Source organism: Cyprinodon tularosa, unplaced genomic scaffold (assembly GCF_016077235.1).
Source record: "Cyprinodon tularosa strain WSP-4 unplaced genomic scaffold, ASM1607723v1 ctg739, whole genome shotgun sequence".
Classification (NCBI taxonomy): Eukaryota; Metazoa; Chordata; class Actinopteri; order Cyprinodontiformes; family Cyprinodontidae; genus Cyprinodon; species Cyprinodon tularosa.
The window spans coordinates 124,404-150,348 of record NW_024039495.1 but is presented as its reverse complement, the minus strand read 5'-3'; the positions used below and the strand labels follow the sequence as shown (position 1 = coordinate 150,348).

The window sequence follows — 25,945 nt, the reverse complement described above, 5'->3', positions numbered from 1 at the left end:
TAAGTTGTTTTTTTCATTTCTAATTGCATTAAAGACTCTTAGATTACTTCAAATTCTCATAGCCTTTCTCCTTTCCCATAAAACAAAAAAACTTTTTCTAAAAAGAGTATGAATTCAATATTTACCATCTTAGATGTTACTATATTGATTTGAGTCACAAATTATTGTAATTTTGGTGTCGGTTTATTGAAACAATTAAAATATCAAATTTGTTAGAGCACTCCGCTTTAAAATATTACTCTTTGTGAATTATGTCCACATGGGATCGCCTGGTAGTGGTGGCCATAGGGGTGACCAATGATTGGCTATGGGTGGCCACCCTCTTCTATAGCTCTGCCCCTGCACACACACATATATAATAAACACAACTTTGGTTGGGACCAGAACTGTTAGCCAACATTGCTGCAGCCTAAGTTTGACTCGTTCAGCTAGTATTTTAAGAACAGGATATACAGCTCAGCCCCCGGAAAGAGACAGGAAGTTCTTAAAGACATGGAGCAGGATGGGAGTCTTCCTGCCACATGGCTTCTGAAAGATAACTCAGTAAGTCTGTATATGTCTTCCAGTGGAGGAGGGACTGGATGGATGGATGGATGGATGGATGGATGGATGGATGGATGGATGGATGGATGGATGGATGGATGGATGGATGGATGGATGGATGGATGGATGGATGGATGGATGGATGGATGGATGGATGGATGGATGGATGGATGGATGGATGGATGGATAGGAAATACAGTTTTTATTATTTTAACATGCTATACTGTTGTGTAGTTGAAACAAGAAATGAAAGGACATATTTGTGACACTCTTTTGAATTTCTAACATTTCTTTGATGTTCTTCAGTCTTTTATATCAATCAAAAGCTTAAAAAATACCCATAAAGTTCAATTCAACTCAATTTATGTATATACAGTGATCCCTCATTTGGCGTTACATTCCCAAAAGACTTATTTACAATTATTATTAAAATCTTGTTCAGGCTCACATCTCCCTTCCTCAATGATCGCAAGAGGAGGTCTCACCGTGCAGATAAACATTTTTAAGTCCAAAACATTTCTTACATTTTTCAAACCAGCCCTTGCTAGCATTAAATGTGCTTGGTAATGCATGAACAGCACTTTTTGATGACCCGGTATTTACATCCTCCTACTCTTCCCTGTCATGACTGTCATCGCTCTCAGTTTGATACAGTGTTCTAGCTTTAGTGCAGATGACATTCATACCAGCGTAATGTTCTTTTTTCTGCTTTTATTAGTCCAGAAAACGCAAATGCAGATTCCATCTTTGCCATGGTCTTGTTGCGGACAGTTGCAACCCTTTTCGCATCTTTATTAATTAAAACTTATACCTGCTGCCATCCTTATTCCATTATTCAATTATTTTCTTCCTTCTTTATGGAACGAACGTAAGATTCATTAATTCCGTAATGGTGACCTACAGCTGCATAGCTTCTAACCTTCTTTTGCATGGTCTGAAGTTTTTCTGCAATCCTTAGAATTTTCTTCAGCCTTTTGGACCCATCTGCAAGTGCCTTGGTCGGTGCAGAACGTTTTGTCGACATTATGGTTTTTACAAACTTAAATCTGACAAGACTTAGACAAACTTTGTCATTTTGTATTTAAAAAACCATGGTGAAAAAATGTGCATTGATATGATCAGTTTGAGGCAAACAGACCATATATGACGAGCTGTTTTATGTACATGTATATGTATATTAAACCGTAACGTTACTGACACATTATTGGTAGAAAAGATGCATGGAGACTGTTCAGCCAATCAGAATGTAGGACACGATGCCCAATGCCAATCTGTGAAAGGTGAACCGCATTATAGCGTAACTGTAGCGCCAATTCACCACTCGTCATCTCCAGGCTCTTTACAGAGACAATTCAACCAGATCATACAGTCAGATTGGTTCAAAGTTTTCTAGATTTGTTTTTAAATGGCACTACCTTTTTTAATCCAACATCCACTATCCAGCCTTGAAAGATTAAAGCAATATCCAGCCTTAGTAATTCTTTTTCCAAAAACCTGGTTTGGGAAGATATAAACTTAACTAGTTTTTAATGTGAATGACAGCTTAAAAAATAACGAAAAAGCCCAAATTAATATGACATTCCTGCTGATAATGAGTGCATGTAAGCTTGTGTGCGGATGAGTAGATTAGGTTATTAGATTATAGGAGGATTGTTCCTGAATGGTCTATGACCCTGATATTCAATTAGATCAAATTTTCTAACATTACACCACCTGAGAAGTAAACGGAAAGCTTTAATTAGCAGTTCTACTGTAAAGACTTCAACATTCTGCTTACTTTCCTGTTGTGTTTTTAAATGTTTGCAAAGACAAAACCACAAAGACTCAGACTGACTCAGAGGCTTTGTGCCAGACTTAGTCACTCAAAGGTCAAATAACAATGATTTTTTTTAACAAGTAGTGATCAGTCCAGTAACACCGATGCCTCTGTGCATGCGTCGAGCCCGTAGAGCAAAGCACTGTATCTGTGCACGAGTCATTTCAAGAAAGTCATGTTAGACTGAAACACTAAACTGTATAAAAAGCATCTCTCTGCAGGATGCAACTGCTACAAAAAAATGTCTCATCTTTTTTCTGTTTATAATTGAAATTATCAAGAATTTTGCAGCAGCCTAAAAGGAATAGGAACGTTTCAGGCGTTGCGTTTTTATTTTAATTTTCAGCCTTTTCCTCTTAGTTATCACTCAAATTATCTGAATTAAAGTTACTTTCAAATTAACTCTTAGTTTATTTACATTTTTTTACTCAACATATTATTAAAAAAAAATATGAGTATCAATGCAGTTTGGCTTCAAGATGCCTCATTAACCTATCACTATCAACAAGGGGGCGAGGTTGCTTGAGGACCCAAATGCAGAGATAAGTTCTTCTAAGTTTAATGAAGCAAAATCCAAATAAAAAATACAAGAACCAAAAACATCAGCAAACGTCAGGGAAAAACTCACGTGGGGAGCCAGAGATAAAGAAGCAACCTAATAAAAAGGAACCAGCACTGAGTGACTGCAGAGGTGGAGTATATAAGGGGAACAGAACAAAGGATGGACTAATGAGCTGAATAAGGAGCAGGTGTGAATGGAACTAACTAGAAGGAAGCCAAGGGGAAAGGAAACAAGCACAAGGGGGCAGCAGAGAGTAACTAAAGACTGCTTGAATATAAATAAACCAAAGGTCAACGAAACAGAATAACTGAAATGTAAAAACTCAGAGTCCAAAAACGGGAGAACCATAACAGCTTTAGGATTTGCTATTTATGCAATTAACTAGCAAAAGTTCCTCTCTTGGTCCAGTTGTAACTCACATGGAGGAGCTTGGGTCTGTTTACTTCCTGGATAAAGTGGATAACTTTAGTTAGAGCGCAGGAGCTTTAGATTTCTCCTTTAATCTTAGGAGAGCAAATTGATCTTCCTTTGTACGGATGCAAATTCCTCTCAATTTTCTAATTAATGTGGATTCATAAAATGCTTCATTATCAAAATAAACATTCATTTTACAACTTTAAAATACAATTTAAAAAGAAATAATCTAAACTGCTTTTTCATTTGGTACATATCCAGCTGTAAATTTAGTTCATAACACTAGTTATCTATATATATATTCATCTATTAGTAAGATTCTGTTTATAATGGTATTCATCTCTATACTTATTCAGTAGAAACCCATGTCCTGTATTTATGGAACCATTATTTATCCTGCACTTGCTGCTATTGCACTTCTGGTTAGACCTAAACTGCATTTCGTTGCCTTGTACCTGTACCTGTGTAATGACAATAAAGTTGTAATCTAATCTAAAAAAAAATGTCCTTCCTCAAGATCGATCAGCTTGTAAATTAATCTGCATCTATCAATCTACATTTCCATCAATAAAAATAAAATAACATTTTGTCCTTGATTTTCAAAATATCCCATCCAGGGCTCGATGTTAACCATCGCCCGATCGCCTGGGGCAAGTAGTTTTTGTTGTTGGGAGAGTACAAATTTCATTACATTTGCCTGCCGGGCAAGTGCAATGATTGCAAAAAAAATTATTTATCACTCAAAATTACTTTAAAATCACCGACATTCAATGAAAACGACCCAGAAGTTGCCGGCGCCATTTTTTTGTTATGTACACATTCTCGTGTGATTTGAAAAAGCCGGGTGATTTTCCGCCAGATGGCTTGATTTTTGTCCACCTAGCGGTAATTTTGATGTAGTTACCAAAACAACAAACGGCTGCATTTATTTTGTCAGGGAAAACTAATCCTGAGTCAGTTAAAAGTCAGGGAATTCTGAAATTACGTAAGACTGTGGAAACCCTGTATAAAATAACTATGTATAATGATTCTCTAGAAAAGTCACATTATATTAATAGTATTATCTTGTATAAACATACTGTGACTCTAAAATAAAAGTTATTCATTTGTGACAATGACTTCCGTCTTGTGATTTATCTTAAGTATTTTAACTGCCAAGTTTTTTTTTTAGATTTTAAACATTAGAATTTATATTTTTCCAAGCACACAACAGTTTAAAGCAAAGTTTAGTTTGAAAAGAATGTGCAGGAAGGATTGAAAAGCATGTTAACACGGTAATGTAGGCTTGAGTTCATTATCTGACGCATGCAGATACACACCAGGAACGTGTAAAAAAATACTGAATGACAAAAAACATTTAAAAAACAAACATGTTTCATTGATATATATACAAAAATGTATTTTAGGAACTATATTTATCGAACATTATACAGGGCAAGTAAAAATTGTTTCTGGGCAAATGAAATGTGAAAGTCACTTGCCCAAAGGGCAAGGGGTAAAAATCCTTGACGTCAACCCCTGCTATCTAATAGTGACCAGGATTCATTTTAATATGTCAAAGTTGAAAGTTATATTAACAGAAACGTTTTTTCATTTTAAAGTCACAGCTTTATTTTTTACTCATTAATAGAAATACCTGAGTTTTCATTTTCTTCTCGCTCTGGTCATTTTGATATTTTATTATATCGAATAAGAAAATACTTTTTTAAAACTTTATTTTGAAATATATCCCAGGAATAAAATGTGTACATACATTTTTGAAATGTCAGCTTGGTTCAATAAAATGAAGTGCCAGAATTACTTTTCTTTATTTTAAAGTCAAATCTGCATTTTCTAACTTATACATAAAATTAGCAAAATATAATCCAATCTACATTTTATATATAGATATATATATATTAATATCCCTTCATATTTCATTTTTTAAACTTTCAAAAACTGAAACTTATGAAAAATGTAAACAAGTATAATTTGAAATTATCAATTTATTAACAGAATTTTTGATCATGTTTTTATCCAACAAATAAATACAAATAACAAGATAGTTCCTCATCCTAGATAACTGCTAGTTTCATAAAAGTCCTGATATTCTATCAATGCCATTAAAATGATGGTTACATTATTTTATAACATTTCAGAAGATCCTGCCGCTATAAAACACTTTTATCTAAATATACTGAGGGCTTTTAGCACTAAATGGAGTATTCACACCTCTGATCATTTTCTGCTTTCTGAAATTTTCCACTTGTGTGAAAACATGTGAAAAACCTCCAACCTATTTAAGCTCTGAGTTGGTCACTGCTTTGGTCTGAGGTCTAGGGTAGTTTACACGTTAGTCGCTCCTCCCCACAGTTGCTTCACTTAAACAAACTGAATATAATAAAGCAAGTATTGCTCTACTATAAGACTTATGCATCTGTAATTTCATAGAAATATCACTATTCAGTGGGGGGGTCGGGGTCGACCGTGTTGGCATAGTGGGTTAGAGCAGACTGTTGTGTTCTGAGAAGGTTGTAAGTAGGCCGGGTTCGATCCCCACAGCCTCCACTCTGGCTTCCTGAGCAAAACCGAAACTGCTCCCCTGGCAGCGCACGATGGCAGCCCACTGCTCCCCAAGGGAATGGGTTAAAATGCAGACAATGGATTTCCCCATTGTGGGACAATAAAGGGATTTTCATTACATAATAATGTCTATATACTATGTGTATGTATATATATATATATATATGTGTGTGTAAATTTATTTAAAATGCACAATAAAAGGTTACTTTTCTATCTTAGAAAATACTGATTTGTTAAAAGTATTCTATTTTATCAATAGGTGCAGCCCTTCTGTTGTCCAGCTGTCAGCTTTAGGAGCTGTGGCGATGGCTTCCAGCTTCCTGCAACATTATAGTAAAATTATTCTTTATCACGTCTGGAAAAAGAGAAAGACCTTAGTTCCCAGGAAAAAGTCCCTGCAACTAAAACACCTCTGAAGTATGTTCGGCATTAAAAATCACCTGGTTTGAAGGAATTTTTTTTACCAGTTATTGATTGAAATTCCAAAATCATCTCTACAAAAACATGCCTTTCAGATGTTACTCTCTGTGGCCAGTAATATCAGCTACAGCCGCATGACTGCTGCCACTTTTCAAAATGTTTCACCCAAAGGACCCCTTCATCCTTCCCTCTGTTGTGTTTCTGTTTCATTATACCCTCGCCTCCATTTGCCAGTGGCTGAGAATTGCAGCTTTCTCTGACTGGCTAATGCTCTCTCCTGCAGAGTGTGTGTAAACGCCGCTGATGCTCATAATTAGCCTTGCTGTGGGAGTAATTGAATGGGACAGATCAGAGCCAGGATGGCTCTTCTTCAGACAATGGCGAAAAATTGGAGCATAATATAAAACTGCCTGATCCACTCATCAGCATGTTAAGATCTACCTCAGTCCTGAAAGACTGTTGATAGAAAAGCAGATGGGCTGAAGATAATTGTTCTTCATACTGGTCATCTGATGAGACAGAAGAAACTACAGAATTTAACAACACTTTATTTACACAATTCAGAAGAAGAACAGGAAGAAATAGAGGAGAACTTTCAGATTTAGTTACCATAGGAAACATGTTGATATTTGGTGTGAGGATGAGCTTTAAGACTCTACTGTTTAAGCTCTTTAATCAGTGCTTAATAATCAAGAATCTCAAATGTCAACATTCAGTTCCATTCAGTTTATTTCTATAGCTTCAATTCAAACACGTCATCTCAAGGCACTTTACAAATCACCAGATCATGAAGTCAGATTGATTTAAAGTTTTCTATGTAAGGAAAACCAGTTGATTGCATCAACGCTTTGACTCGAAGGCAATCCCTCAGAATAAGCATGCTTATAGCGACAGTGGAGAGGAAAAACTCCCTTTTAACAGAAGGAAACCTCCAGCAGAACCAGGCTCAGTGTGAGCGGCCATCTGCTGAGGCCGACTGGGGTTCAAGGAGACAGAAGCAGAGATACAGAAAGCAGCTGTAAAAGGCAGCCGCTTCCAGGAAACACACAGCCAGGCAGACAAGCTCCGGGCCAGCTCCCATGTCAGAGGATGAAGAGAGGACATCCAGCCAGTCACAGTCAGAGAAACAGGACTACACTGGAAAACAGGCTGATCTCCAATATCTATAAACAACTGTGTGGATGGCAGCAGCACAGCTGATATTTATCTCCAGGATGGAGTCACAGCCAAACAGGAACAGACCAGATGAAGCTACTATGAGAAAAAGCAGAGAGAGCAGAACGTTAGAGATTGAACTAACAGATTCTGCAGAGTAGCTTCATTAGCAACCAACATAACTCAGAGGTCAAGGTTTAAAACCTGCTTTGAAAAGAGATTTCTGGGTTAATTTTATTTATGTCTATCAGTCTATCAGTAAATGGATGGCTAGACACATGTAAAAAGAAAACCATTTCTATTCTGCTTTATAACTATGCATCACTGTGTAGGTCAAATACAAAATAAGATGTGGCTGGATCATAGCGAGTCACAGGAAGATGCGTTTCAGGGTTCTCGGGTGTAATGAGACAGCGTGAGTATCAACTTTACAAAAATACTCCATCACATCATCCTTTGCGGGTATGGTGTGAAAAGCCTTTTCTTAGTCTGACTGTGCTAGTTGTCTGAAAAGGAAGGCTATATAAACACAGAGTGTTTCACTGTTTCTGTGGTTTTGTTTAAAGAAAAAGCCTGAATGATTAGAGGAACATAAGCCTTTCTTTTCGCCGTGGAAACAGATCCAGATTAGAAAAAAATTCCACCTTCTAACTTTGAGGATTCCCCGTTTGTCTCTCCGCCATATTGTGTTTTTAAAAATTATTTTGTTTTAAAGTTAACGAGATGAGGATTGTGTGGCAAAAAAATTCCCTTCATTGACACGATCAATGTTATCTTTATACCACAAATTTAACAGGAACGTTTTAGGGTTTTCACCTCTTGAATTTGTGGCACAGGGGCCTCGCTTGGCACCATAAATAATTCAGCAGGTGTTCGTTTGCTGTGTTGCAGAAAGAAGGTGTGAATTCTGCCCTGTGCTCTTCCTGCATGGGGTTCTCTCTGATTCTCTCCCACAGTTCAGAAACTCACATTTAATCTCAGAATCCTCCTTTTGGGCTGAGTATCCGTGATTGGATCCCTCACAGGCAGAAGCTGTGGGGTGGCCCATGGCTACACCTCTGACTTTCTGTATTTTAGCAAATTCCAGAGGTGCAGCCCATAGGCTCATAGGCTCAGCAGTGGGTGGCGCTGTTGCCTTGCAGCGAAAAGGTTCTGGGGTCTTTCTGCATGGAGTTTGCATGTTCTCCATGTGCATGCATGGGTTCTCTCTGGGTACTCTGGCTTCCTCCCGCAGTCAAAAACATAACTCGCTTCTATTCATTCTCCTTATGTGTGATTGTGTTTGTGCATTGGGTACCCCGCCTCTCACCCATAGATTGCTGGAGATACGCACCACAACCCTAACAAGGACTGTCAAATAGAGGAAAACTCATCATCCATACACTTTAATTCTACTGTTTCTTTCCTGAGTTTTATGTCTCTCTGTGGCTACATGCCTGACTGAAATGAAATAGTGACTAAAAGGCTCCTGGATGTTTGCTGGATCAGAGACAGATCTAAAACCTGCAGGGCGGATGTCCCCATGGTCAGAGTGAAGATCCACTGGTCTGCTGTACTCCAACCTGAGCTGATCTCCATATACTGATTACATGACCTCAGCAGGGCTGTTAGAGGCCTATGGTGAACGCAGCTTTAGGGTTGGGAAACAAAAAAAAATTCTCCACTTTTACCAGTTTACCAGTTAATTAAAAAATGTATGTTGGATGCATTTTTTTCTTTTGTTTAAATGAAAAACGATGTGGTCCTGTTAAGCCGGGCATGCACTGTGCAGCTCAAACCTTGTGACGAAAACGTTCACTGCTCATGATTTATGTTCTCACACTGCGTCCCAATGCTCCGGTGCAAACCCTATGACGGCCGACTGAATTTCAGACATGTTTGATTTTCTCCAGACCTCACCATTGCTGGTCGGGAGGTGGTCGTGAGAGACTGATCGTTTCCCCCTGTACACTAAACGACGCACAAATCAGGCTGAAAGTCGGACCGATCGAAAAATTCTCACACGACTGGAGAATCGTCCCGAAAATGGCAAAAAATCATACAGTGTACGCCACACTTTGCTAAGACCATTTCACTTCTTTTAACAAATGAGGGATTCAGAAATGTGATTTCATTCTAGTGTGCTCTTCCAGTGAAGCTGGCGTACGAAATCAGTATGAAGGATTTCGGATAATACCATTAAGGCCTGATATTAAGTGTCACTGACGATTGTCCCTCAGCTCCTTGACCTGCCTGTTCAGCCATCCTCCTCCTGTGTAATCGGCAGCATAATCAACATCTTCATGAAGCTCCGGCTGCTCTATAATATCCAATCAGCCCTCCTGTGTTTGCATGTCACCCCCCATTCCGCTCAAACCCACCTTCTTATTAGAAACAGAGAGAGTGGGCTGGGATTTCACTGTTTACTGCCAGACAGCCTGCCATGCAACACAGAACAGGGGAGACAACACGGGTAAATAGTCTGTCAGGGAGTGTGTGTGTGTGTGAGCATGTTTATCTCCATCCATGTCTACCTCTAGTCACTGAGCAGCGAAGCACAACAAGCTGGATAATTCACACTGGAATGAAGTCTGTATGAACTGGTGCGGCGCAATACCAGTCTACCCTTCACTCTGACTGATGAGAGATGACAGGTTGAGTATGGTGAAGAATTAACCGTTTATGGATTATTCCTTTAACCGGCGTTAACCTCCAGTTAGTGGGTTTGCATTGCTCTGGTTTTTGATTTGCTTTGAGGATGTTAAAAATGGCTTCTTGTTAGCAGACGCCTCCAGTGTTTCACTCCTAAAACATTTTTTGGCGATTAACAGACAAAGACAACTTTCTCATGTTTGTATGTCCTTTTTTATAATTAACTTTAGTAATTTTCAACATTTGATTTGCTTACTGCCTATGTAAATATTTCACTATGTATATATTTAGTGTTATAAATGAATTATTTTTAATATAGTTTTTTTTTTTATTATTACCTCCGGCTTAGAACCTCGACTTTCTTTTCTGTGGGAGCAAAGTTTCAAGGCAAGGCTAATTTATTTGTATAGCACAATTCAGTACAAAGACAATGCAAAGTGCTTTCCATAATTAAAATACAGGAAGATAAAACAGAATCAAAGCAAGCAGGAAAAAATAAAAAATTAATAAAATAAAATAAAAAATGCAGAAACAAAAAAGAATATTAAAAACAGTTGGACTAAAGAAAATATGTTTTAGTTGAACTGTTTAACTAGAACGGTCGAAGGCAATCCTAAACAAATGTGTTTTTAGTCTTGATTTAAAGGAACTCAGGCTTTTGTCACTTTTACAGTTTTCTGGAATTTTGTTCCAGATAAGTGGAGCATAGGAACTAAATGCTGCTTCTCCATGTTTAGTTCTGGTTCTAGGCATGCAGAACCAGAATTAAAAGTCTTTCCCTACTTCTCTGATTTCTCTGGTCATCTATGCTGTGCTGATGAGGTTTTGAAAGAGTTGTACTCTTAGTAAGTGAGGGGGCAGATAATCACTGCTCTGCATGAAACAACAATGGCCACTCAGCGTTGGGGGCATAGGGGGAATTGCATGAATCAATCAAAACACCTCTTTAGCCATGATTTTGATGCAAGACAAACATAACATAGTTAAAGGCTTAAAAAGATTGATGTTGTATTTATGCAGTAAAAAAATTTCTATTTTTATATAACTTCGTAAATATATGATTCATTTAACCCAAAAACATTGTAACTCTACATGTGTCAGGAATTTCTGAGAATCTCAGAAGGATTTTACCAAAACACAACATACGGGCGAATATCAAACCCAACAACACTCAGAAATAAACTGGTTCATCCCTAACCTCTTAACATCCACCTCATTTTGGGAAATCCTCGCCTATTTTGCATACCCAAATGGAAATAACTTAGGAACTGGAAGCCCAAATTACATGTATGATACATTATTTGAAAGATACAGTAACAGTGTCTAGTTTGGTGAGTAAAACACAGCCCAAGCAGCATCAGTTCAAACATCACTCAAAGTTGTTTTCTGTTCTCGAAAATAATAGTTTTTTTTTTTTTTTTTGATGAATTTTTAATGAAGACATGCTTGCTTGTTGTGGCTGCTTTGTCATGTTTACATTTTGACATGATGCTATATCTGCATTAATTGTGCTTTAGTTCTCGCTGTGTCCATAAAAGGAACAATCAGTGCCAACAACATGACACAACAATCCAGAAGAACAATTTGAATCTGACTTGGACTGTGTGCAGGAGGATGGACCTCCATGCTGCTTAAATAAATCAGCGCTCCACCTAGAGTTTGATCTGGTGGAAGCCAACAGAACTGACTTGTCCAAACATCTTCAACTGAGTGAAAGTCCAGTTGCCTTCCAATTTAAGCCTTTTTGTGCTTGTTGCGAACTGAATGACTGACATTTCACACAGGCACATTCATTAAATTAATTCATAAATGTTTATCTGTAAATAAATGTTTTAATTATTCTGGATATTCTGGAAAGCTTCAAGAAAATCCTCAGATTGTTCTGGCATTAGATTGAAAACACTAAACGGTCTCTTTTAAACTGCTGGGTGAAGTTTGTTAATTTGCAGAAATTTAAATTTAATTTATTTTATTGTAACATTTTCTAGATATGAATTAGATTTAACAAATGACTCAAAAATGTAAAAGTCTTGTGGACATTTCCTGTTTTTCGGCTCGTTATTTTAAGGAATGGTCTAATTTTTTTTATTTATCAGACAGGAGTGTAAACATGTGGTCTAAATATACATTTTCTCTCCACTCAGTTTATTATCCACTTTAACTTATACAGAAAAAGATGGGAATTTTTTTAATTTTTCCGCATTTCATTAAAGCCAACATAACACGTAAAGCTCCTGTTAAGAGGATTGTAGAATGAAACATTTACAAGTACAACAATCCTCAGATGCACCTAAACAGGTTTGAACTGGTATAAACAGCAGAACAGGTTTAAAATATTCAGTTAGCAGCACAATTCCCTCTAAATGCGTTCAGCTCAACTTGTGTCTTTTCCTTCAGGCGATATATAAGATGGTGTCCTCCGTGATGAAGATGCCTGAGGACGAGTCAACGCCTGAGAAGAGGACAGAGAAGATCTTCAGGCAGATGGACACCAACAGGGACGGTCAGTGCGTCTCACACACTGTTTGTTTTTCTTTAGGCTCTTGGTTTGCGATCCAGTTATTAATTGATTTCTCAAAAAAAACCTGATTTATCAATAATAAACAATCATAGATGTCGGATGCAAGCGGCTGAAATTAGTTTTCTCCATAGTGTGTCTGGGCTCTCCCTTAGAGACAGGGTGAGGAGCTCAGTCATCCGGGGAGGACTCAGAGTAGAGCCGCTGCTCCTCAACATTGAGAGGAGCCAGTTGAGGTGGCTCAGGCATCTGGTTAGGATGCCTCCTGGACGTCTCCCTGGTGAGGTGTTCCAGGCACGTCCCACCAGGAGGAGGCTCCGGGGGAGACCCAGGACACGCTGGAGGGACTCTGCTGGCCTGGGAGCGCTTTCGGATTCCCCCAGAGAAGCTGGCCCAAGTGGCTGGGGAGAGGGACGTCTGGGCCTCCCTACTGAAGCTGCTACCCCCGTGACCCGACCCCCGGATAAGAGGAAGAGGATGGATGGATGGATGGATGGATGGATGGATGGATGGATGGATGGATGGATGGATGGATGGATGGATGGATGGATGGATGGATGGATGGATGGATGGATGGAAATAACTATAGTTGAAGCCGTAATTTCTATTGTTGACATACTTTACGTTATGGCTGGTTACATCCATCCATCCATCCATCCATTTTCTTCCGTTTTATCTGGGGCCGGGTCGCAGAGGCAGCATTCTAAGCAGAGATGCCAAGACTTCCAGATCCACACACACCTCCTCCAGCTGCTCTGGGGGGACCCAGAGGCGACATCAGGCCAGCTCGTAGTCCCTCCAGCGTGTCCTGGGCCTTCCATGACGCCTCCTCCCAATAGGACATGCCTGGAACACCTCCCGAGGGAGGCGACTAGGAAGCACCTGTAACAGATGCTCGAGCCGCCTCAGCAGGCTCCTTTCGATGTGGAGGAGCAACGGCTCTACTCCGAGCTCCTCTCGGGTAACTGAGCCCCTCACCCGATCTTGAAGGGTGCGCCTAGCCACGATGTGAAGGAAACTCATTTCGTCCTCTTTCTGTCATTACCCAGATCAAATGACCATAGATGAGGGTGGGAACGTAGATTGATCAGTAAATCGAGAGCTTTTCCCCCCCGACTCAGCTCCCTCTTCATCACGACAGTCTGATTAAGCGACCGCATCGCTGCCGACGCTGCACCGATCCGTCTATCGATCTCATGCTTACTACTTAATATAAACATTTCTTTTTAATACACGGACATGAGCGAAAATAAAAAAAAGAGTACATTTCTGAATTGTTTATCTTAAACTTACCATGCTTACAGCACCAGAGTAGGTTTGTTTATATACAATAGAGCCAGTTCACAACACATTTAAAGTAAAAATCCGATCAGATCATTTAGTCAAATTGGTTAAATTTTTTATATCTGAATAAAACCAGCTGATTGCATCCAGTTATTGACTTTGTAGGATTCGCTTCTCTTGGATGAGAACGAACAGCAGCCATTTGCTTCTAGTAGTTGTAGTGTAGTTGACTCTATCGTCATCATTAACTTTATTCGTAAAGCTCTGTAAAACAGCTAAATGCTGAAAACAAATTGCCAATCATATCTTAGAATAATAAAACACAACAAAATAATAAAATGCAGCACAAAGGTACTAATAAGGCAATAATAATTATTTGTTTCAGCTAAACAAACAAGGTCATAACAACTAAGTCCTGCCAATGTTAAAAGCCAGTAAATACAAGTAAGTGTTGAGCCAAGTTTTAGAGTTGGCAGCGAAGGAGCCTCTTTCATGTGCAGCTGGAGGATATTCCCAAAAAGAGAAGCATTGATGGTCGGAGGCTGTCATCCCTCTGAGTTTCCTTTTAAACCATTCCAAAGGCATTGCGCTTGGAATCCAGAGGGTCTAAGTTCAAGCCCCACTCCCACAGACTGTCACTCTGGGTCCCTGAGCAAAGACCCTTAACCCCACACTGCTCCCCGGGCGCCGCACAATGGAAGCCCACTGCTCCCGAAGGGGATGGGTTAAATGCAGAGAGTTCATTTCAATGCTCTTTGACATCTCTTTGATGTACTTTAATGACAATAAAACGCTGAGAAACCTCGGAACCGACAGGAGCTGCTGTTCTGCTGCCCTGATGGACCGAGGAGGTAAGTAGGGGTTAAGAAGCTCAGAGAGGTAAGATGAGGCAAGGTCATTTAAGCACTTAAAAAAGAAGGGTAAGAATTTTAAAATTGACTCTAAATGCACAGGCAGCCAGTGGAGAAAAGCAAGGACAGGACTGAAGTGGTCATATTTAGGAGTACGAGTTAAAAGACGAGGAGCTACATTTGTGAAGACAGCAAAGACTGGCGCACGCCAACATAGAGTCTGTTACAGTAATCCAACCAAGATGAAATAAAAACAGGAGATAACTGTTTCAATGGCTGCCTTGAGAGAAAAAGGTTTTAGTTTTGCTAATCGTCTTAACTGATAAAAATAAGATCTGACAACCACTCCAATTTGGTGTCCATATTTAAAATCACTGTCCACTTTAAACCCATATTTGTGACTTTTGATATAAAATATGGTGTCAGCGGTCTTGGGTCTAAAGCAGTGGAGTCACAGGGGGGGTTTGGTCCCAACATTATAACCACAGTTTTCTTCTTATTCAAATGTAAAAAGTTAAGGGCCAGCCAGGCTTTATTGTCATTCAAACACATCAATAAACACTAAAGAACCATCTCCCTGCTTTAGGGGCAAATAGATTTAGCAGTCATCAGCATAAAAATGAAAATCAATCCTATGTCTTCTCAGTATAAAACAAAGAACAAAGAATAGGGCAGGGTCTCTAAAATCAGGCCTTGTGCGACTCATAGGACGCAATAGATTATTTAGCGTTGCCAATTTTGCCACATAAAGGTCAGTCAGATATAATTTAAACCAATTAAGAGTAACATGCTGAATCCCTTCTAACTGATCTAGGCGTGCAGCCGTTAGGTCAAGCATAACTAAAGTCATATAGATGCCAGAGTCACATGCCATGTTCTACAGCAATCCTTCTCTCCGAGCATCCATCCAGTGACAGTGGAGAGGAAAATGTCCTTTTAACAGAAAGAAATCCAGTAGACGGAAGTAAAACACTAGCTCCATAGGTGGGCATGTCTAGGAAACAGATCGCCAGTTTTCATGGCAACAAGAATGAAAGAGAGCACATACACTTAGTCAATAAAAGCTGAGCCAATAGCTATGTTAAGGAGAGAAAAAGGACCAAGTTCTGAAAAAAAAAGTTCAACTCCATCGTCTATATTCGGAGGGTCTGCTGGTGACCAGCTGATGTTTCTCTTCAGGGTGGTGTCACAGCCTAACAGGAATATACCAGTTAGGAGTTGAGCTAATAAATAGTAAAGAATTGGATAGAGTGAAATGGAATGAAGCAGAAAGAAGAGAAGTTGTCCCTATGTCTTCCAGAATCTTAAGCCTATAGCAGTTTTAATACTTTTTTCAGCATAAAAACTGTTTATTTTCAAATAACATAACATGCTGAAACTGCTATCCAGCTCATCCCTGCAAGTTCATCAGTTCATCTCCATGCGTTTAGGAGCCTTTTTAATGTCAACAGTATTCTTGAGAAAAGACTGCCTTAGCAGGACAGCTAACTTTTGAAAAATAATCCAAACAGCAACTGGACTGAAAATTAGTAAACAGTAGCCAGAGTGAAGGACTTTCACATATTTATTTCAGCGCTATAAGGAGGACTACAAGGAAGAAAGCTCAGATCAGTGTTATATTTGGTGGCAGTGACCCGTCGAACCATATGGACCTCATATGTATCAGTGAGCTTACTGACTAAACGCTTTGTTTAGCGACAGTAGTGTTACTAAACCATAAACAGAGAGCTAGCATTAAGGAAACAACATGTTTTTCTATAAGAAAACAAGCAGAAGTAAAGCAGTTAATGTCTGACTTTAAACGTTGATTGTTTTCTAAAAAGTAGCTAATTTAAAAAGCAGTGATAGTTGTAGAATCTATCAAACAACGTGAAAATTAGGATAAAAAAAACAATAATTCAAAGACTGAAATTTAGGAAAGACAGCTGTCTCTGTTTACGTGTTTTTTTTCCCCTCATGACGCGCCATGGGCCTCCTTGATTATATAATGACTCTGTAATTAACTCAGGAATATGAAAAGGATTCACTAGAATTTAAAATGGAATCAAAAGAAATACTTGAGGAAATATGAATGGGGGGGCAAGAAGGGAATGAAATAGAAATATTAAATATTTAATGATTCAGGGGACAAATATATGTTTCAAATGACAAAGAAAAGACAGTTTTATGATAATAAAAGCATGTGGGGCTTTTTTTTCAAGATATATTGTTAGGTTTATACTTTCAGCCATCTTAATGTTTTGATCCTGAAGCTTCTGTTTAAAAGATGAAATAAAAAGGATCTAGAAGAGTCCAAGAATTATTCAGCTGAAATCAAGCAGGAAGTGGAAAATACTTCAGTCCGAGATTAGATCTCTTTCCGTTTACATTGTTCTGACAGTGTTTAGAACTGACGGAGGAACTGGGACAGATGAGGGACTCTATGCAAACCTGCTTAATGTGCTTTAATCATCAGAATGAGAGGAGTGAAGCTGGTTATACGGCTGTAGTAGAAACAGTAGTTACTGAGCAGTGTGAGAGGGAGGAACCAGAACCAGAACCAGAGGAAAACCAGGAGAGAGAGAGAGAGAGAGAGAGAGAGAGACAACAGGAAAGGAAACAACTGATGTTTATTTTGAGGAGGAAGATTTTAGGGAAGAAGTGAAGAAGTTGGTTTTAGGCAGATTAAAAACACCTAAACACTGCCACCTGGTGGAAATACACTGGAAAAATGGTCTAGAAATAAGTAAACATTTCTTAAATTAAGTGTATCCTTAATTTGAGTAAGTAAATGAGATAGTTTGCCAATGGAATGAGTATTTTTACTCTTAAAATAAGATATTTGATAACATGCACTTGAAATAACACAATGCAATTGTGTTTTCTTATTTTAAATGTAAATTGTCTTGTTCCATTGGCAAAATGTCTCTTTTACCTCCTCAATCCAAGAACAAATGCACTAAAAAGACTTATCTAGATTTTGATTTTTTTTCCAGTGTAATGGACCAATAAGAAAGCAGGGTTAAGAGGTTATATATAATCCAGAAAAAATAAAACCATGTCAATAAAAAGTCCTGAAGAATTTAAGCTTTAACAGCTTTCATGTATTTATATTTACAGAGAAATAAAAATAACAATTTTGGTCTCATTTTGTTATACAGCTGGGTGTGTCTCTCTGTTCTCGGTTCCATCCCAGAAAGAAGTTTAAAAAATGGGATCCAATAGATTAAGCTGCAGGACATTATTGGGCTTCCCTCTGATACTGGAGCAGATGACAACAGATATTATAGCTAGTTCTTTATTTTTCAGGGTTTTTACAGCTCGTGTTTGGAGTAGGCTGACAGGAAGGAGATATGAGAGATATGTGGCAAAGGACCAAAGGTCAAATTCGAACCCAAGTCAAGGCTAAGGCCTCCGCACATGGGTTGTGTGCGCTAACCACTGCACAACCAAAGCATGCTCGTTATTACAGCTAGTTCTGAGCATTAATTAAAGCCAAACCCACTCTTCAAAAGTTTTCTTCCTTTGTGTCTCTCAACCATGTTTATTCTTAAAAATCCAAATGCTAAATGATGTGGTTTCTGCTCGTTTGTGTGCACAGGTAAGCTGTCTCTGGAGGAGTTCATCAAAGGAGCCAAAAGCGACCCCTCCATCGTCCGCCTGCTGCAGTGCGACCCCAGCAGCGCCGGCCAGTTCTAAACCCGAGGCGGTGCCACAATCTGTAAGCTTTTTTTTTTTTTAAAGGTTTTGTTGTGATTAGAGGAGAGGTGATGATGACGAGCAGGAACACATTATCGGTTCAGAGCTGCAGCGCTGATGTAACCGAGGAGGGCAGAGGTCCAGCCTCACTAACGGCTATTTTCTCCCACGAGGGGAACCTGTTCAGTGGCTGTGGGAGGGGTCATCCACACCAGGCTGTAGGAGATGATGCTGGAAACGTGCAGCGCAAGTTAACAAAGTCCTAAAATGACATAGAAAACCTTCTATGATTTTTTTTTATTGGATTAAAAGCCTTTAAGTTTGAGCTTCTAAAAATAAGTGATCTTTTTAAAAGAAATTTATATCGTTGCTTGAAAAAGATCGAGCAATTCTGAGAGGAGAGGGGAGCTCTCTGTTTCCTCCTATCATCCATTCCTTTGTCATTTCAGATTTAAGTGGGGACATTTTTAAAAAGACAGATTGTTCAATTCAATTTCAATTCAGTTTATTTATATAGCACCAAATTCAAAACACATGTCATCTCAAGGCACTTTAAAGTTCAACCAGATCATACAGTCAAATTGATACAAAGTTTTCTATCTAAGGAAAACCAGTTGATTGCATCGACTCATTGACTCAAATACAATCCCTCCCACTAAGCATGCTTGTAGCGACAGTGGAGAGGAAAAACTCCCTTTTAACAGGAAGATACCTCCAGCAGAACCAGCCTCAGTGTGAGCGGCCCTCTGCTGAGGCCGACTGGGGTTCAAGGAGACAGAAGCAGAGATACAAAAAGCAGCTGTAAAAGGCGGCCCCGTCCAGGAAACACACAGCCAGGCAGACGAGCTCCAAGGCAGCTCCCATGCCAGAGGACGAAGAGAGCACATCCAGCCAGTCACGGTCAGAGAAACAGGACCACACTGGAAAACAGGCCGATCTCCAGCATCTATAAACAAGGGTGTTGATGGAAGCAGCACAGCTGATATTTCTTTCCAGGATGGTGTCAAAGCCAAACAGGAACAGACGAGGCAAAGCTACTCTGGGGAAAAGCAGAGAGAGCTGGAAAAAAATCAAAATCTAAATTAGGCATTTTTTCTTGAACTGAGGAGGTAAAACAAACACTTTGCCAATGGAACAAGACAATTTACACTTAAAATAAGAAAACACAATCGCATTGTCTAATTTTAAGTGCATGTTATCTAATTATCTTATTTTAAGACTAAGAATACTCATTCCATTGGCAAACTATCTCATTTACCTACCCAAATTAAGTATAAATACACTTAATTTAATACAATTTAACTTATTTCTAGCTCGTTTTTCCAGTGTGTTTTTTTGTTAAGATTAGGTTTTCTTTATCCCTCCTCTGTATGACACACCATTATCGCGCTGCTGACTTATCAATGAAGGATTTTACTCCTGTTTGAATGGGTTTGCTTTTTATGCAGCTCCTTTTTAAATATCAGCTTCTGTAACCCACTTTACTGCCTTTTTAGGGTCAGATATCACCTTCTATTCAGTCAGAATGAAGTGAGTTTTCTCTAACAGAGAGAGGAAAAGTGCTCTGACCTCAATATGAGTCAGTGGATTCCCAGCCGCAGTTTTCAACAACAGAGATTAATGGAGGAGCAGGTTTCCCTGAACTCCCCCATGATGCCTGCTCACACTGACAGAATCAACCTGATGCTGCACCCCCTCACCATGGACTGTTCTCCCTGCTGCCCTCTGGGTAGAGGCTTTGCAGCATTCGATGCAGGTCCAGCAGATTCCAAAACAGCTTCTTACCCACCGCCATCAGACAGCTGAATGTTCAAAAACTAAAAAAAATAAATAAAAAAGCTGAATGTTGAAAAATCATATAAATCATATCACAGTCTCTAGATCAAACTGACCATATCAATCCGTTTTTTTTTTTTGTTTTTTTGACCATGTTTTTTTTCTAACAATGTTTACTTTTGACCACTGCTGCACTTTAAAGTCATAGGGAAGTCATATTTAAATGTCAAATCCTTCTGGCTTAAACCACTCTGGGTCCCTGAGCAAGACCCTTAACCCCACACTGCTCCCCGGGCGCCGGCGCCGCACAATGGCAGCCCACTGCTCTCCAAGGGAATGGGTTAAATGCAGAGAATTGATTTCGCTCTGGGATTATTAAAGTATGTTAAAAAAATAAATAAAAAATTTACTCAGTACATATCAGACACGATATTGTTCCAAAATTTAGAAAATGTCTATTTAAATAAAAATCCTGTCTTAAAATCTGTGGGGTTTTTTCATTATCTTATGCAGGCCAGTTATTTATACGTCAACCTGAACACCTAAATTCGGCCAATCATATATCAACAGTCATCTGTCAATCAAATTTTTTCGGTAATAGCATCTTCGCAGCTAATATATGCAACGGTTGAAATCAGAATCATTTCCTTTCCCATTGAGTTCCGTCCCAGTGTTCACGGGGATGGACGTCTGTGTCTTCAGCAGGTGTAGAGCTAACAGAACTGGCAGCGTTGCGATGCAAGGGCTCAAACATGTAAGGCTGGAAGCCTTCTACACCAAACCAAGCTTCTGCCGCCCTGGCGTCCTCTTCCACAACATCTTCGTCCCCGCTTTCCTCCTATAAATAAAAAATGGATGACAGAGGAGACTCATCCACAACCTCCAACACAAAACTCTCCTCCTCTTGCATGTTTCCTCTGTCCATAGCGTTCCTTGACAGTGTTGTTTCTAAGTCACCAATTTAGTGCTACTTGGTCACAATGGAATTTCCCATTGGGAACCTACTAGCACTAAGTTGCTAACTGGTTAGCAAGATGCTTCTGAGACACCGGCCAAAACCAAACTTGCTTGCGAACCTTATTTAGCTGTACTAAATAAAATTACATTTTGTATACACTGTGTACAAAATGACAGTAAAGTTTATTTAAGTCTAAGTCTGCACATCGACTGGAGGCTGGGGAGGACATCCTGTCCCTCTGACTCACACACTCACACCTACATACAGTTAGAAGGATTTCCTTCACTGTGTTGTAAAGGAAAGCTCTGAGTTTACACCTTGAAGCTTTTTCTCTCCATTTTTTTTCCTGAGAAATAAAATTTCATACATATACTTCATAATGTATATGTATTAAATAACCATCGAACATGACAACAGATTTTGGCAGAAATTGTAATCTTACTCAGATCAGAGAAGTTGCTTAGAGTTACAGAAAGGAGCTGCTTACCATCCGGGCTCACATCTAGTTTAAGTGGCCACGATTCACACTTAAAGAAGCATTTTATACAACTCGAACTGACACATCATCACATCGTTACATCATACATCATACATCATACATACATCTATACAGGAGGAGATATCCATGGTTCCAGCCTTATGAAAATATTGCACTGTTTTTAGATCAAGGACAGCGCTCTCATTCCATTCCCAAATCTTTGCCACGGACAAAATGAAGATGACCTTTTATCCTGACAGAGGAAGTGTTCTAATTAGATAAACTACTTGGGGAAAACATTAGTTCCAGCAGTTATTATAAGGGTTTAACAGACCCACCCATCATCAATTAAAATAATCCTAAGGGTGTATAAAATGTTTACATTAATTAAACTATTTTGGTTTTAGTCACATTTGATTGAAATCTCAGATTTCAGGAAACAATACAAGATTTTTATTATTTAACAAATGTTGATCGTAAAGTGTGTTGTTGGTTTATCCTCAGCCTGTTTACTGTTATTCCTAAAATAATCCAGTGGAAACGATCACCTTAAATTCCGTAAAAGTTTAAAAAAAAAAAAGAAAAAACAATCCACTGGACTTGGTTTCCAAGGTTTGAAGACGTTTCGCTTCCTCTCCAGGAAGCTTTCTCAATTCATTCAAGCTGGAGGGCAAGCGAAACGTCTTCAAACCTTGGAAACCAAGTCCAGTGGATTGTTGTTTTTTTCTACTTTTACGGAATGACTATGAACTGGATGACTGATAATCTCTATCAGCATAGATCATCTTGAATGGGTTCAGTATGAATCCAGCTGTTCTCTGAAGGCCTTTAGAGATTTATACCTTTTTCAGCGCTCTAACTGTGGGACAATAACACATGACGGTTAAAGAGTGAAGTAAAGTGCAGAGCAGCAGGCAGGTCAGGGTCAGATGAAAACCAGGATCCAAAGCAGGGCTGCTTTAGGAAGTGAGAGGAAGATGGTGCAACTGCAAACCTACCAGGACAAAACTGTCCACCTAAATGAAAGGGGAAATAATCAGAGAAGCAGTCTCGGTATCCATGGTTACTCTGGAGGAGCTGCAGAGCTGTCAACAATAAATCTAAATATGTTCTGATGATACTTGTTTGTCAGCCTAAAATAGCTTTTAAGGAAGAATTTTATAGCTTTTTTTTTTAAGCCTAAGTTACATTATTGAATTATTTTATGCTTGATGAAATGTTCTATTCTTTTATTACATGTTTTCATTTGCTATAAGCAGAAAGTCATCATACCTAACAAAAATAAAAGTCTATAGGCCTTTTTCAAGAATTTATTGTTAAAAAACTTATTGTTAAATCAAATTTTGCAGAGCTAGAATCAATCAGTGAGAGATTCACTGATTGATCAGAAGTTAGAGGAGAGTTTGATTCACATTGCAGCTAATTCAACATGGAGGAAACATCATTTCAGCTGAGTTTGACTTTCTTTTAACATTTCAGTCAATTTCAGGGAGATTTCCCCTGCCTCATCTGTCAGAAACTGAAAAATAAAATATAAACAAAAATAGTTTGACTTTTTGACTAATATAAAAAAGAGTCAATTTAAATTATGTTAACCTGAGAAATCTGTGATCATCAGTTCCACATGTTCAATGGAACATGGAATATATGAACAAAATGACAGAACATGTGTGGAAAATGTGATGAGTATAATAGAATAGATTAGAATAGAATAGAATAGAATAGAATAGAATAGAATAGAATAGAATAGAATAGAATAGAATAGAATAGAATAGAATAGAATAGGAAATCCCTTTATAGTCCCACAATGGGGAAATTCTGGTTACAGCAGCAAAAAGGTTTTAGTAAAAATGGTCACACAAATGTGAACCTTAGAAAAGTTTAAAAAAATAACATAATGAATGAAATAGTTAATAGTAAAATAGTGAATAGTGAAAAGTTTAAAAAAATAAACAAAATACTGTACTGTTAAGTGTTTTAACCATATAAAACTGTGCATCTGGAGGACAAAATAATCAATATACGGCTATAGACATTTCTACAGTAATGGATATTTGAAAATTGCAGCAACATCAGAGATGTTCAAAATGACAGCAGCATGTTATTTAACTGACTAAGCCAGAAACTGTGCAAAATCTGCATGAATGTAACAACTTATTGAAGTTGTTGGGAACAGTGGTGGTTATAGAGTCTTCCAGTTGCTGGGAGGAAGGATCTGTGATAACGCTCCATGGTGCATTCAGGGTGCAGCAGTCTGTCCCTAAAGGAGCTCTCCAGTTCAGCAACAGCTTCATGCATGGGGAGGGAGACATTATCCAACAAAGATGTTCATTTATTTAGGATCCTTTTGTTTTCCACCTCCTGCACTGAGTGCAGAGGGCATCCAATCACAGAGCTGGCCTTCCTGATCAGCTGATCCAGCCACTTTCTCTCATCTATAGATAAGCCACTGCTCCAACAGACAGCTCCATAAAAAATGGCTGATGCCACAACAGAGTCATCATCATCATCCTCATGGATTAGGATGATGATGATGAGGAAGAGGACGACGATGATGGTGGTGACAATGATGAGGATGAGGATGATGATGATGACGGTTATAATAAGGATGATGGTGATGATGATGAGGATAATGACAATAATGATGATTGTGGTCATGATCATGATGATGATGATGGTGATGATGATGTTAAACGTAGAATAACTCTCTGAACGTTTTCTCCACAGTTCTTCTTTAGGTGACTCTACTTGCCTAATTCTCCACCGTGGAGCCGACTGATGATTAAGAAGGACAAGATAAAGATGAAGAAGAAGCAAGGCCTTCAACCCATACTGAGGACTTTTTGGAGATGGAGCCTAAATCTTCATCAATACCCCCATTGTTCCCCCTCCCCCACACTAAACACCTGTGTGTTTAACTGCCTCCCCCCCCACTCCCCCACCCTGTAGGCCTGTTAGGGTGCAAAGAAGGTTGACCGTAGGTTGTGTATATATGCAGTGTAAACTGGAGTCTCTGTATCGGTGTCTTCGCTTGGCGTTCTGTTCTCCCCGCTCTTCCAGTTAGGCCCACGACAGAAGGCAGAGATCCAGCACGCGCTGCAGGTGAGCTCATCCAATCTGCAGATTGGACCTCAGCTCACAACCAGAACTGCTTCCACTTCCTTCTTATCGACAGCAAGATGCTTCTCTGATAACTCGATAGACTTTGTTTCATGTACCGCGCTGGAACCGCCACATCACCACGCTTACGCTCCCTGATTCCTATTTTAGATTTTTTGATGAGCATCCCCCCCCCCTCCTTCTGGTTCCTTTTGTTTTGTTGTGTATTTTGGCATACAGGAAGTAGGAGTGCAGCAACAGGAAAACCCATGTCGCTTTTCCCGGCGGTTGAGCACAGTGTAGATATTTTAAACGTGTTGAGGAAATTCCATGTAGTCCAGAACAAAGTTGTGCTGAAATAATAATAATAATGAAAATAATAATAATAGAAATGTTTATTTAAATGTTGCAGATATCAAGCATGCAGACCAGAATCTTTTATTTGACTAAGTGAGGTGCACGGAAACAACAAAACCCCAACTCCCCCTCGAATGCTCTCTTTTAACGTGTTTAATGAAATGCTGCATGTAGCCGTTGGGTACACAGGCCTGAATAATATCAACACGTTTGCATGTGACTTAGACGCATGTGTGTTTTTACTATAAGTCCTTAGATAGTCAAACTGGTTGGTCCAAACATCAGTGTGTGTCGGCGTCCCGCCAGCAGGAGGGTTCACTCGGCTTTACAGGATCGCTTTTTCACTCCAACACAGAGAGAGGAGGAGAGACACGTGCAGAACCCGCCTGAACCCGGGATCCACCTGAAGCCTCCGCCCCGAGCATCCAGAAGCTTTGAATGTTCACATAGTCCAGAAGAAGAAAAGACCAACAGAGAACCCGAACTATACCACGACGAATCGCTTTTACTGTTTTTTTTTTTTTATAAATGTACACTGATAAACTTTTCTTATAAAAGGATTGAAAAAGAGACAAACATGTCGGGTATAATATTTTTTGTTGAATACAAATTAGCAAATTGTGCCAAATGAAAACAAAAAACAGTATTGTATGAATTTATACTGTGCAATTGTTATATGTTGAACAAACTGTTTGTAGTTGTTGAATTTTGTAGGTTTTGTATGGTATCCTGTATTTTAGTGATGGCCGTTTTTGACACACAGGAACCTCTTTTGGATTTGTTCTTTTTTCTTTGGTCAATTGAAAGGTATAGATTAAATCTATGGTATACAGTGTGCACATA

At 39.0% G+C, this 25,945-nt stretch overlaps 1 protein-coding gene across 2 annotated transcripts in view; it reads left to right on the top strand.

The window, feature by feature from the left end:
* LOC119773009 (neurocalcin-delta A) overlaps positions 1-25,945 on the top strand; it is a 69,821-nt gene extending 43,876 nt beyond the window's left edge. For both annotated transcript variants that reach the window (XM_038269785.1, XM_038269786.1), the window contains exons 3-5: positions 12,501-12,606; positions 18,337-18,456; positions 24,374-25,945. In XM_038269785.1, coding sequence (XP_038125713.1) covers positions 12,501-12,606; positions 18,337-18,434 — 204 coding nt within the window. In that variant the 3' untranslated portion in view covers positions 18,435-18,456; positions 24,374-25,945. The remainder of the gene's footprint in view (positions 1-12,500; positions 12,607-18,336; positions 18,457-24,373) is intronic.